This window comes from Oryzias latipes, chromosome 1, assembly GCF_002234675.1.
Source record: "Oryzias latipes chromosome 1, ASM223467v1".
Classification (NCBI taxonomy): Eukaryota; Metazoa; Chordata; class Actinopteri; order Beloniformes; family Adrianichthyidae; genus Oryzias; species Oryzias latipes.
The window spans coordinates 9,208,986-9,222,175 of record NC_019859.2 but is presented as its reverse complement, the minus strand read 5'-3'; the positions used below and the strand labels follow the sequence as shown (position 1 = coordinate 9,222,175).

The following is a 13,190-nucleotide window of genomic DNA, read 5'->3' as shown; positions in this document are numbered from 1 at the left end:
TGAGAACTTCTTTCATCACCGCTCCTTTATTTACAGCTGTGCTTTGCATAAACACTACTACTGTCATCTCATGCAGATATGAAAGGGCTGTCCTTTCAGGACCCTGATGGCAAGACACTGAAATAATAGAAAATCAGGAGTTGATTGACTGACGAAGAGAAGTTTTTCTATAATAAAATAAAAAAACACTGATTTAAAGCATTAGGAAGTAAAGCTTCAAGTTTTTCCACATAGAGACATAAAAAAAGAGGAAAATTATTCACATAAAGATAAGCAGAGGATGTGCAACAGGATGTGTTTTTCAAGACAATTTAAAATTCTCCCAAAGCTTGAGAAACATGCAGAAAAAAAGAGCTTTACTAAAAGCTGCCTAATGGTTTATTACAATTTGAAAAGCAAGATTTAATTTTTAAAAATGGGTTTATGAAAAACAAAGATGTATTTCAGCAACTTAAATGTAAAAGGGGGCAGGAATCATAAACTAAATGAATATTGAATAATCTCTTATTCTCATCATGTTGTACTGTTAAGTAAGGTCTCGCCCTTTTTACAGGTTTAATTCATGCACTTGCAGATTTTAATCACACTTTGAAGGACTAATTCAATGACTTTTTAAAGGTTTGATTCAAGCAGTTTTAATTTGAAGACCCCGCCCCCTCTTCCGCTCCCCGTTGCCGAGTAGAGTGGAGCAGTGAGCTGGTGGACATCTTTGTGCCATCTTTTTTTCCCCCCGTCACAAATAAGACTTTTTGTTCCAACAGCATTTTTCTTCTGCTCCTGACTAACAACAATTTGGATGAAGACATACTCAGAAATACACATTTTGAGTTTAAATTACATAATATCTGCACCCCATTGTGAGAAAAATGCTACAAAAAACATGTTCAAAACACCAAAAACACAATTTTTGTCAAAGTGAGTCTTTAAGTATTTTCTAATTATACTTTAGGGACTTTTAAGGTTAGTTTCAAGCACTTTCAAAGTTCAATTCAAGCACTTTTTCACAGGTATAATTCTGTTATAACACACTTTGAGGTTAATTTAATAGAAACACTTTTAAAGTTTAAATTTCGCTCTTTTTACAGATTTGAAGAAAATGTATTTTCATCCTAATTATTTTCTAACAGATGTAATTCAGGAAATTCTAATTGTTTTAGTTATTTACTGGTTTTTAATGTTTACTGTCTACTTTTGATATATATCTTTTTTGTCTTTTAATGAAGTCAACTAAAACAAATATTTAGAAAAAAGGCAATTTAATTGATATTTCTTCCTGCGGAAATGAATTTATGTAATATTTTGTTTACATTTTATGTTTTAAGCACTTTCTTCGAAACCAAGAGACATTTTAGGAATTGTATAAAAACGGTGAATGCAGTCCAGCACAGTCCTGCAGTGTAGCACACTTATAGTAGCAAACAATATTATAACAAAGCCACAGGGGGGGAAACTGAGGTCCCCTCAAACTCATGGTGAGAAGAAAATCCATTTTCTTGATCAATTTATTACTTTACTAATCAGTCATCTTTAAAAATATCACATTTTTCTATCTGAAAACGATTAAAATGTTTTCCAACGGTAGTGCAGAAGTTAAATCCTCAACATACAAAGCCAGGAGCATTTACATGGGTGAAAAACAGCAGCTTTCGCCTGCAGGTCCCAAACACTTCTGCTTCTGAGCGTCCTTACCAAACAGCAGAGCCTGCACCACCCAGCGCACAGAGAGAGTCACTGCAAGTATGCATCTCACTCATATGACTGCAACATTCACACAAACTTCAACCCAAACATTTGTAACAGAAACAAATGCATTCAAATCAAGTGAGGCTCCTTCAGCAAAGCATTTCTATTGGCTTTTCTCTTTATAAAAAATGGGGTTTCTTTTCTTTTTTTTTTCTATGTATTTATATTAATCTACATTTAAAAGGAAAAAAAAAACATTTGCTGTTTTATTCTTTTGGATTTTAATGCTAAGTTGAATCTATTTAATGGCTAAAATAAAATCCAAAATGGGCATTTACTGGCCCTGAGCCCAAATGACTTTCTATTTGTTTGTGTGAAACAATTAAATTAAAGACAAACAAGGAAGAAAAAACACAAAGAAAATTTAGAATTTTGTGAAATTAAGAAAAAATGTACAAATCCCAAAGAATACTCAGATGCATTTAGCCTTTAATAAAATACATCTGAAGAAAAAAAATGTGAAAGAAGTAAAAAATCACAACTAAATAATGAATTTTCTTCATTTTGAAATAGTCATATCTTTTAAAACAAAGTTTTTGAAACATTGTGGGATAATAAGCATTTTTTAATGTGTGATCACAGCTAAAGTATTGTTTAATCTTTTTGATTTATTAGAGAGAATGGACAGAGAAGCTCCAGACACATGAGTTAGAACTAGAACTGATCAGCACTTCTATGAACACTTTTATGTGTTTCAGTAAATTTGAACTCAGTTTTAAGTCTTTTAAAAAAAAAGAAAATTTAGGTTGCAATATGCTTAAACTGCCACTGGGTGGCGCCAAAACAATGTGAACTGATCATCTGAAACCCAAATGAAAAATTTGAGCACAGTATTTCCAATTGACAGTGGTCAAAAGACCTGAAACTTATGTTAAATAAAACATTAATCGGCTGTGAAACATGAAAAAGTAAACAAACAAAGGAAGGAACTAAATCTTATCTACCAGATTTTCCTTTGTTTTGCATCAAAAACAACCCGCAACAAAGGAGCCCTACAATATAAGCCATCCTTTTCACTTAACACATTGGAATTATCAATCAATAATCAATCATGGGCGTAATTAGGGTGTTTCTAATGACTATTTTATTCATGAAAGAGGAGGCGATGAGGTCAAAAGAGGCCACAGCTAGCTCAGAGGTAATAATTACTGAACTGATGTGACAATAGTCACGGGTCAGAGCTGCTCTTTCTTCCCATCTTCCACCCTCCAGAGAAGGCTGCAGGATGAGCGCACATCCAACACTGACCATCACCATTTCATTGGTCCCAGCAACTTCTCGACGGTTCCTGACACTCTGAGAGCGAGAGCCAGATGCTTGTACGCAGATGCATGTTTAAAAGGAAGTGATCAAAATTTACACGGGAGGATCACATGAATTTATTTTGGGTAACAAAAAGTGGAGCTCGTCAGCAGTTAAAACCTTCTGTGCAACCTAGGAAATGAAGACGGAGGAGGAATTTTAAAGCACAACACTGGATGATCGTCAAGCAAACATATTTGGATCTCAGGAGGCTCTGTGTACACAGTGTTTGAAATGTAGCTACCGTTTTAAAATTTATACATACGAAATTGATTTTTCTTTTGCTTTAATATTTAAAGTAGTTTCTTCCTGTATTTTTCAGGTGGTTAAGCATGTAAAAATGTGGCAAACAGACATACTTGCAGTGTTTAGTGCCTTTCTGTAATTTAACCATCAGGACACAAAGGAATAATACATTTTAAGATAAAAGCAGCTTTCTATATTTAAAATCACAGACATTTGTGCTCTAAAACTCGTACTGATGTTCATTTCTTGACCCACAGGTCAAAAGTCTCCTATATCAGATTCTACCTCATTTTAGAGCACTAAATGTTGGTTAACTATTAAAGAAATAAGTATCAAATACTAGGAAAATATCAGATGATAGGAAAAAACAGGTAAATAAAACTGAAAAAGAACTTCCTCAAGGTCAGCCTCTCATTGGTGCTGATATTTTAATTTTCAACAGTGAAATGTCAAAGTTCACAAAGGATGAGAGCCTCTGATCTAAAGGCCTGAAGACCCAGAACACAGCGAGTGGAGTGAGAAACATCACCTGAGACTGAGATGCGTTGGCCATCAGGTAGTACAGATTGCTAAGGATGCTCTGCGTCAGCTGATCCCAGGACACGGTCCTGTCTTCAACCATGAGAAATGGAGGTCCAAATCTGAAGGAGAGCAAAACATTTAATGTTTTTCTTTGCCAATTATTTTATGGCACTTATGATGGAGAATTAGGGCCATGGCAAAAATAAAAAAAATAAAAAAACAGGATTTTTTACAAGGATAAAGTCGTAAATTTACGAGATTTGAAGTAATAAGTTTACCACCTTTGACATTATTGCTCATAAATATAAATAGACAATAGACATATTTGCACTAGTACACACACACACACCCGGCCACTTTATTAGGCACACCTGTCCAACTGCTTGTTAACACACATTTCTAATCAGCCAAGCACATGGCAGCATAGCATGTAGACATGGTCAAGACGATCTGCTGCCGTCCAAACCGAGCATTAGAACAGGGAAGAAAGGTGATTGAAGTGACTTTGAATATAGCATAGTTGTTGGTGCCAGACGGGCTGGTCTGACTATATCAGAAACTGATGATCTACTGGGATTTTAACCCACAACCATCTCTAGGGTTTAAAGAGAATGGTCCGAAAAAGAGAAAATAGCCCGATATTACAACACAGTTGTCTCAACGGGCTTCACTAATTGGAAAAAAACTAAAATCTGTTATAAAATACAATAGTTAATTTCTAAACTAAACTAAACGGACTAAGCTAAACTGGGCTAATTAAGCATGGTTACAACACCCCAGCCTACCTGAGAATAATTGCTCGCCATGTCCATCCCTTTACGACCACCTTGAACCATTTTCTGATGGCTACTCCCAGGAGGATAACGCGCCATGTCAAAAAAATGGAATCATCTCAAACTGGTTTCTTGAACGTGACAATGACAATGACTTGATAGAAAAAGGTACACGTGTTTTGTCTTTGAAATCAATCTTCTTTTTTTTAGCATTGTTTATTGATCGGAGTATAATACTAAAGTCAGTGGTCTACTGGTTTTAAGCATTCTGGGAAATCAACTCAAACATCTGAAACTTTTTAAATGATAGATGCAAACAGTTTATCGATAAAGGACAACTGCTGCTGTGCACTGTTGTGGAGGAGCTTCTACAGGGCAGATGTTCTACATAGTTGATGCAGTAGAACAGAGCATATGAACATAAGCTGCTACAAACAAAACATAACATACCACAGGTCTAGATCTATCACACAAACTGTGACGTTACTTGACCCACAGTTTTGACCTTTTTAAGCTCTGTTGTAGTCACCATTATGGGAACTTCTCAATAAAAAAAAAAGTTTTACAAAAGTTTTCTGGAAAAATAAGCAGCATGTGTAAGGAAAAATGAGTCTTAAAGAGTTTGTGAGCAGATGAGGCTTCAAATGTCAGATCTTGACATTTCCCAACATCAGCAATCTGTTCACGCTCAGCCAGCGTCCACACGTGGACGTGTGCAGGCATGAGAGATATCCATGTTACAAACAACAGACGAGAGGACTTCAATCATGACACTTTAGAAATCTGTCTTCCTCTCAGACAGAAGAAATCATCGATCCATGCAGAGAGGGTTAGAAATGAAATGAAGGAATGTGATGGGAATGCCTCTGAGTGCACAGAGAGTCCACTGACGGCCAAAAGTTAACCAGTAACCCTCACGGACACTTCCTGACCTCGACTTAACAAAGAGTGGGACTATTGACGCTACATGTGTGTGAGAGTAGAACTGTGTTTAGATGTGTTGCTATTTAAGATTTTCATTACTATTTTGCTGGTGCTCCGTTATGCAAAAAACTAAAAAAATTGACACATCTATGATGCTTTTCTGTCTTGCAAAAATGCAATAAAATGTGGCAAATGCGAGCCAACTTTATCTGTTGATTTTTTTTTGTCATATGCCAATCCTAAATGCTGCAAAAGTCAACTCAATGCACTGCAAAAACACAAAATCTCACTATTTTTGTCTAGTTTCAAGTTTGAATATCTTGATATAAGAGAAAACTACCTATTTAGTAACCTTTCAGCGAGATATAACAACTTGTTTTAGGACAATAAACCTTGAATATCTTGTTTAGTCATTTGATCTTCAGTTTTATTTGTGAACAGTAAAAGGTCTTGATTTAGAAAACCTGGAAAGTTGTAATTGAGTCATAATTTACATATAATCTTAAGGAAAATTTGATTTTTAAATGTGTAATCTTATTTTAGGATGATTAAGGTTCATGGTGTAGTGCTTTAAATTGGATATTTTATAGAAAAAAGTATTTATATGTATGTTATCCACACTTTAAAGAGACAACACTTTTTTTTTACCAATACATGCCTATTTTAACACATAATATTTTCAATTACAAGAGAAAAAGTCTAAATATGAGTATTGCTAATTTCAAGATAACATTCTTGTCTTCAAAAGGAAGACATTCAAAATATTTTAAGATATCTTGCCAAGAGAAATTCTACTAGTCCAAGTGTTAGATTTTTTACATTTATGACAATGTGTAAACCTCATTTTTTTTACTTGTATTGAGAAGGACATTTTTTGCCAGTGCATGTGAGGGTGAGCAGCTCACCTGGCAGCGTGCTGGCCAGACCCTACTGTGTTGCACATGAGCAGGATGACCTTGGAGGAGCTGCTGTGGTTCAGGTACTCCGAGGAGAGGCGTCCAGACTGAGGTAACTTCTGACCTGCAGCCCCAGTCGTGGAGGAGTGAGGAGAGGAGGGGAGGCTGTGATGATACACTGAGGAGAACAGGAGGAGGATAGAGAGAGATGGGTAGTTAAAAAAAAATAACAATCATTCACATGATGCTTGAAGTGCTCTTTTAACCTACAGCTCTCTGGCGCAGGTTTGTTAAGACAGTAGGAATAAAAAATACAGTAAAATCATTATCAACTGAAAAAAACTGCTGTCTTTTGATGTCCACCAAAGACTAATAAAGACCATTAATGAAGCCTTTTGCAGAGAGCTGGGAGGCTCTACTCAAATGGACTGAGCTCATATAAGAGCTTTGTGATACAAAACAAGAATCTGTGATGCAAACGCTCCCCCCCCCCCTAACGTGACATTTCTACATCTTTTCTTTTCAATCACAGGTCAAAATAAAACCTGCAGAAAGAGCAACACTTGTTGCATGTGCAGATTTATGCACAACACTTGCAGCAGCAGCAGCAGCAGCAGCTGGAGGGGGCACTCTGTGGAAATGTGAACTTTATCAGAGGATTTAATTAGCCGCCACTTGTTTGATCATTAACATGGAATGAATCAGCACTAATCCTCGGCTTACACAAACACAAGGAGGACAGCGAGCGCGAAAAGATGTAAAGCTCTGACGCAAGTGTTCAGAGGATTAAGACCCAGACAAAGTGCTGCAAGCAAGATTTCTTCAGAAATTAGAACAGACGCTTTCTGGAGAAGAGAAATTGTAGCATCACAGTAAACTGCAGCGGAACTGGACCAAGAAGATTACCTCCTTTGGTAGAGCTAAGAGCAGTCCAGCAGTGTCCTCTGGCAAACAGAGTCAGACACCTTTAAGAGGTGGTTTTATGGAGAATTTCATCACACCGATCTGCCAGGACTTCCTCTAGATCAGAGTTTTTCAACCTTTTTTGAGCCACGGCACACTTCAACCTTGACAAAAATCCCGCGGCACACCAGCATCCAAGAAAAAAAGGAGAAACTCGTAGTCTGTATCGATCTACAGCCCCTCTGCAATCTCACATGCATTTTGTGATAATTGTGGCAGAAAAAGCTGGAAGTTGCAGCTGTTTTTTTTCTAAAAGATGTAATAAAAGTTAAGATAGAAGATTTAAAAACCGATGTGTGTTCTTTGTGGTTTCAAGACATTTAACAAGTAAGACTCATTCTGTGGATTCTGTGGAAAGCTACACCGCTAAAGATGAGCTTTAGCTGGTATTTTTTAGCTGGTATAGTTGCTGCCACAGATAAATGAAATTTCCCCATTGTGGGATTAATAAAGTCATCTATCTATCTATCTATCTATCTATCTATCTATCTATCTATCTATCTATCTATCTATCTATCTTTGTTGGAACTGAGAGACTTTATGAGCTAAATCGGAACAAGGAGGTGAAGACTATAACCACTTCTGATTGGTCAAACTGATAACACGTGATTAAGCCACCAACAATGATTGGCGGAGACAGTTAAAGAGGCGGGTCTTGTCCGAAAACAGCTTTAGCTGTAGCTAAATCCCGGTACCGTCATTTTTATCCAAGTGTCTTTAATAGAATCAAATAAACATCTTTTATGATCTTTCATGTTCCTAACTACTCTGTGCTTTATCGGGGCCTGTTTGGATGAACAAAGAGCTGATATCCTGGAGATGCAAAATGTTTTAGGATCAGTTAATGAGGGCAACTTCCCACGGCACACCTGACCATCTCTAACGGCGCACTAGTGTCCCGCGGCACACCGGTTGTAAAAACACTGCTCTAGATTAAACATTTCAAAAAGTAAAAACTAGGAGGCATCAGATTTATTCTGGATAAAAAATTAGCTTGATACTCCTTACAAAACCACGGACTGTAAATAAACTGCTGGAGAAATGTAATTCTGCTGGAGGCATTGTGGGCACGCAGGTACCGATCACTCATTATTTCAGGACAATGTTATGACAACTATTGAATCCATTATGGGTTATAATTTTCCTAAAATCGCACCATTTTTTATTCTGTTGGGAATGTTACTTGGAGACATAGCTGGACAGAAACACAGGGATCTTTTGGAAATATTGCAGCTTGTGAAAAGACAAACACAAGTCACGATGTGAGTAGTGGAGGAAATTTATTCCATGGACAAATTAACTTGTTCTTTTCAAGTTAAAAGACATCTTCTGTACAAAACACAGAACAAAATGGTTTTCTTTCAGACAAAGAAATCCCAAACATATTCTATAAGCTCAATGTTTCATATAAGTAGTGTCATGTTTGTAATATTTTATTGTGTTTTTCCTTTTATGTTCTATATTGCATGTACATGGTTTCATTTTCATTTATTTCTTGTGAATCCCCTCCAACTGCCTTGTGCCCATTTATTTACTTGTTCATGTATTTATTCTCAATTTTTTTAATCCAAAGATTTTCGGGGAAAACATTTTTTATGTTTTGAGTTATGGATCACAAAATCAATTCAATTCAATTCAATTCAATTTTATTTGTATAGCCCAAAATCACAACAACAGTCGTCTCGATGGGCTTCGAAGTAAAACATGAAATCAAAAGGATCACGAATACAAAGAGTTCAATAGAAAAATACTAACAAACTGACTAAGCTATACTGGCATCCCTGCCCTTAGACCCCCCTTCGCAAATCAATACTTCACAAACAAATGTTGAGTTAGGATGTTTTCCTATACGTTTTCCTATAAGTTTTCCTTTTTGCTTTGGTTTCTAAATAAATCTGATTGAGAAAATTTTTGAGAAGATTCATCATGTAAGGCTGTATTTTTATTTATTATTTTTTTTTGTGATTCGTTTTGGATCCAAATTTTCGCTTTTCGAGAGTCAGTCTTGATCTTTTGGCTCATACTCCAGTGCACTTCACACTTACAGGAAGAAATGCACTGCAACAGGAGGAAAAACAAACTTGATTAAGCCAAACTGAAGCCTGTGCGTGCACAACTGCCTGCGGCAAAAGCAAAATGAAAGTGAGTGTGTTGCTTTTATTTCTTCTTTTGATGTGAGGGACGACTTAAGGTACAGCCACACAACCAACAAAAATCCTTGGAGTTTGTCGGAAAAACCAGCCTGTTAACTAAAATTCTCTTTTAATTTTTTGCAAATATGCAAACACATAAGTAATACATGAGGAAGGAATCCAGCAAATGCAAACTCCAAAAGTGATTAGTAGAAAATCTTTGGCACTTTGATCATTTTTGCTATTTTAATTTTCACCCTCTGACCGCTCCGTTTAAATAATTGCAGATTTAAAATATAAACTGTAAACCAATAAAGTCTCTGTTTAATGTTAATCTAAAAATCTAGAGCCAGCAGGGAACATGGGAACGCTTTTACCTCTTCAAGTCCCGAACAAGAGCTGCTGCCAAACATTCATTCCAATAAAACTCACATCTCAAAGGCATACTTATTACAAATGCCCCTGTTAGCGAGACTCCACTTTATTGGAGAAAAGAAAATCTGCTCACTGCTCTGTGAAACGGGGAAGTGTCCATAGGGGGGGCTGTTTATGCAGTCAGTCCCCACTTTCCTAACACATAGTGTATTTAAACGGCTAATTCTGAAAGTGATGCTTCGTGCATGACAAGCACAGTCATTCCAGCCCCCTCGGTCCCCCGGGAGTGCTGGGAAAAACCTCCTGCCAGACGCTCAATCTCACACCACTTCCTCCCAATTCCAGAGACGGACAGATGAGAATCACTGTCAGAGGGAAGTGTAAAATAGAATAGAATACAGAGCTGGGAGGGGGTAAGCAAAGGGAAGGAGCAGGGCGCTCTAATTTTAACACATAATTATCACAGCGAGGTGTGAGATAAGTCCCCGGAAACAACAGTAGAAGAGTGCCGGCAAAAACAGATGGAATTTGCGATAAGTTGATGATTTCTTGGTCGTTTCACAAAACCATTGTGATGCAACAATTTTAACAATCCCCCTTAATTCAGTGTAATTAAAAGTGAAGGGAAGACAGCTGAAATAATAGAGAAAAGCAGTAATAAGAGGGGAAAAAAAGACGCATCCTTCTGATTAGTTATGACGTGAATTATGAAATTAATTGAACACAGATTTGTCCAACAGAAGACTGCACTTGTTCTAACAAATACATCCCCGTCTTTCATCAGCATTCTTAGTTTCTTTAGTTTCTTTCTGTTTAGTATCTTGCTTTTCCTCTACCAGAGACTCTTTACATTGTTTAATTCCAGTTAAAATGGTTCAGGTCCTCGTTGGGGGACCTGAAACAGAACACCAACAGGGGACCTTTCTGTGTTTCTGAGTTTGGATGTTCTCCCCGTGCATGCGTGGGTTTTCTCCGGCTTCCTCCCACCATCCAAAAACATGCTTCATAGGTTAATTGGTTACTCTAAATCTGTCCAGAGGTGTGAATGCGAGTGTGTACGTGATTGTGGCCCTACATTAGACTGGCGAGTGGCTGGGTTAGGTTCCGTGACCCTGAAAGGGACACCACGGGTTTAGAATAAAGAGGAAACTGCTGATGAGCTCAACACTGGTTCTCGGGCTTCAGCGTCAGACACATTTTCTTTTTTTTCTTGTTGTACAGAATCTGCAACATCAGATGTTGCTTCAGCTAGAGATCCCCGGTTGAATAAAATGCACTTCAGGTTCTATCAAGAGTGCTGAACATGATGCGACAAGTAACACGGCATATGAATATAACCTTCAGACGAGAGAACCATCCGAGGAACCAAACCACAATGGGATTATTTCTAGGAAACATTTTTGGACACAATAATACAGGCCAAAAAAACCCCAAAACAGGGGTCCTTACATTGCTAACTGCTCAAAGCACTTAAGACATTTGAACATCTGAGATTTCGGTCTGCAGAAATTTGGCAGATGAGATACAGGGACCCCAGTTTAATCTTTCTTTTTATTTATTCTCAGCTGCTTCCAGTTCATAATCCGCCCTCCTCTTTATCTACACAAAGAAGTCACATCATCCGAGCCTCTTTTTCCTGTTAAAAAACAACACCACTCAAGATTAGTTCAAACTGCCCTGGGGATTTTGCATTACGTTGCATCATGTCTGAAATATTGGTCAGCCGTGCTAAAAGCACACAGGTTACGAATCACAAGTTCAACAAAACGGTAAAAGTGCCGGAAAATTGTGCATTTATGAAGTGTTTTTGTTTCAGGAATCTAAAGCTTGTTCAACAGGAATCGTGAGTACGTTCTTTCAAAACCCAGTTTGTTCTAAACAAGATGAAGAGTCAACAAAGGATGAAAGGGACATCCACATAAACACCTTTATCCAGAAACTACAGCTCACTGGATACTTGCAGTTTGTCCTGACTATTCTGTCTTAGAGCTCTGGTATATCTTCTGTCTCATTCACAGCAGCTTGTTTAGCATTTAAAACATCTCTATTTTCACTTTAACCATTTTTCATTCACACTTGATGCTAAGTTTAACCTTCAAAAGGTCATCTTCATCGCAAACCTGTTAGCTCCTGCAGCAAGACCAGCAGATGAGAAATGTACTTCCCTCAGAAGTTCCGAAAGTAATGCAGCTGCTGTTCATGTTGACTTCACGTGTTCATGAGTTTAATCACACAATGTCATTTTTGTCAATCTAGTTTAAAAAAAAATAACTCAGTAAAAGCAAAGCGGTAAGACTAATTATAGAACAGGCACACCTTTTTAGTTTGTTTAAAAAATGTTACCTAAAATAAGTTGATCTGTGTATATCCAACAGGACATCAACTGTTGCCTCAAACTATGCTGTCACCGTCACTCGTTTTGTACAAAATGTAAAAAAAAGTGTCTGAAAAACCATTTAAAAGGAGCTAAAACATCCTCATAACCATTTGTGCAATACAATAAACTCACATGTCAGCATTAAGTCCAACTATATGTATTTATTTATGCATAAACAGAGTTATAATCCGTATAAAGGCAGAGGAAAGAGATAGGAACATCAACAACTGACTGCATCACTGATGTTTTAAGCAGGTCGAGTCGCCTGAATCACATGGTTCAGTTAATTAAAAAGAAAAGTTATATGAAAGTGGGTTATTTAAAACAACAGCAACAGTTTTCTCTGCTTAAATAACCTTCAACCCTATATCTTTGAGTCAAAATTCTTTCAGGTGTTCCATGTTAGAAAGAGAAACCTAAATTGTGACATTTTCTTTCATTTATGTTTTTGGAAAAAAAAACTAGAGATGTACTTGGTCACAACAGGAGGAAAGTTTCCCCTTCAGGCCCACACAGCTTTAACTGCTTCATTCATATGCAAATGGACTCATTTGCTGAATGAGAAACAGAATGTGATTGAGGCACTTTGGAAATAAATCGATTGTTCGATGTTTGATGTTCTCCATTACTTAAACTTCTGCCATCACTTCCTGTTAATGCTAAATCTCATTAACTCACGTGGGAACAAGGTTTTCTTTTCACCAACATGAAGAGGACAAGTGTTTTTGAGATCAACGGGTTTCCTTTAAGCATTCCTAAAATTCATTTCATTTACCTGTTTCACTTTGTGTTTGTTATATTTGTTCATGATACAGACATAAAAAACAGTCAAGTGTCAAATTTAAAGTTGAAAGAGTAAAAATGTAAGATTTATTCTTATTCAATAATTTTGTGCATTACATTTAGTTATTATTGAAGTTCTTTTTCACCCATAATT

General features: G+C 36.9%; 1 protein-coding gene across 1 annotated transcript in view; it reads right to left on the bottom strand.

The window, feature by feature from the left end:
• usp43 (ubiquitin specific peptidase 43) overlaps positions 1-13,190 on the bottom strand; it is a 123,829-nt gene that overhangs the window by 52,206 nt on the left and 58,433 nt on the right. Inside the window, exons 7-8 of the mRNA XM_011473836.3 lie at positions 6,416-6,584; positions 3,821-3,932 (exon numbers count right to left, since the gene is read on the bottom strand). Coding sequence (XP_011472138.1) covers positions 3,821-3,932; positions 6,416-6,584 — 281 coding nt within the window. The remainder of the gene's footprint in view (positions 1-3,820; positions 3,933-6,415; positions 6,585-13,190) is intronic.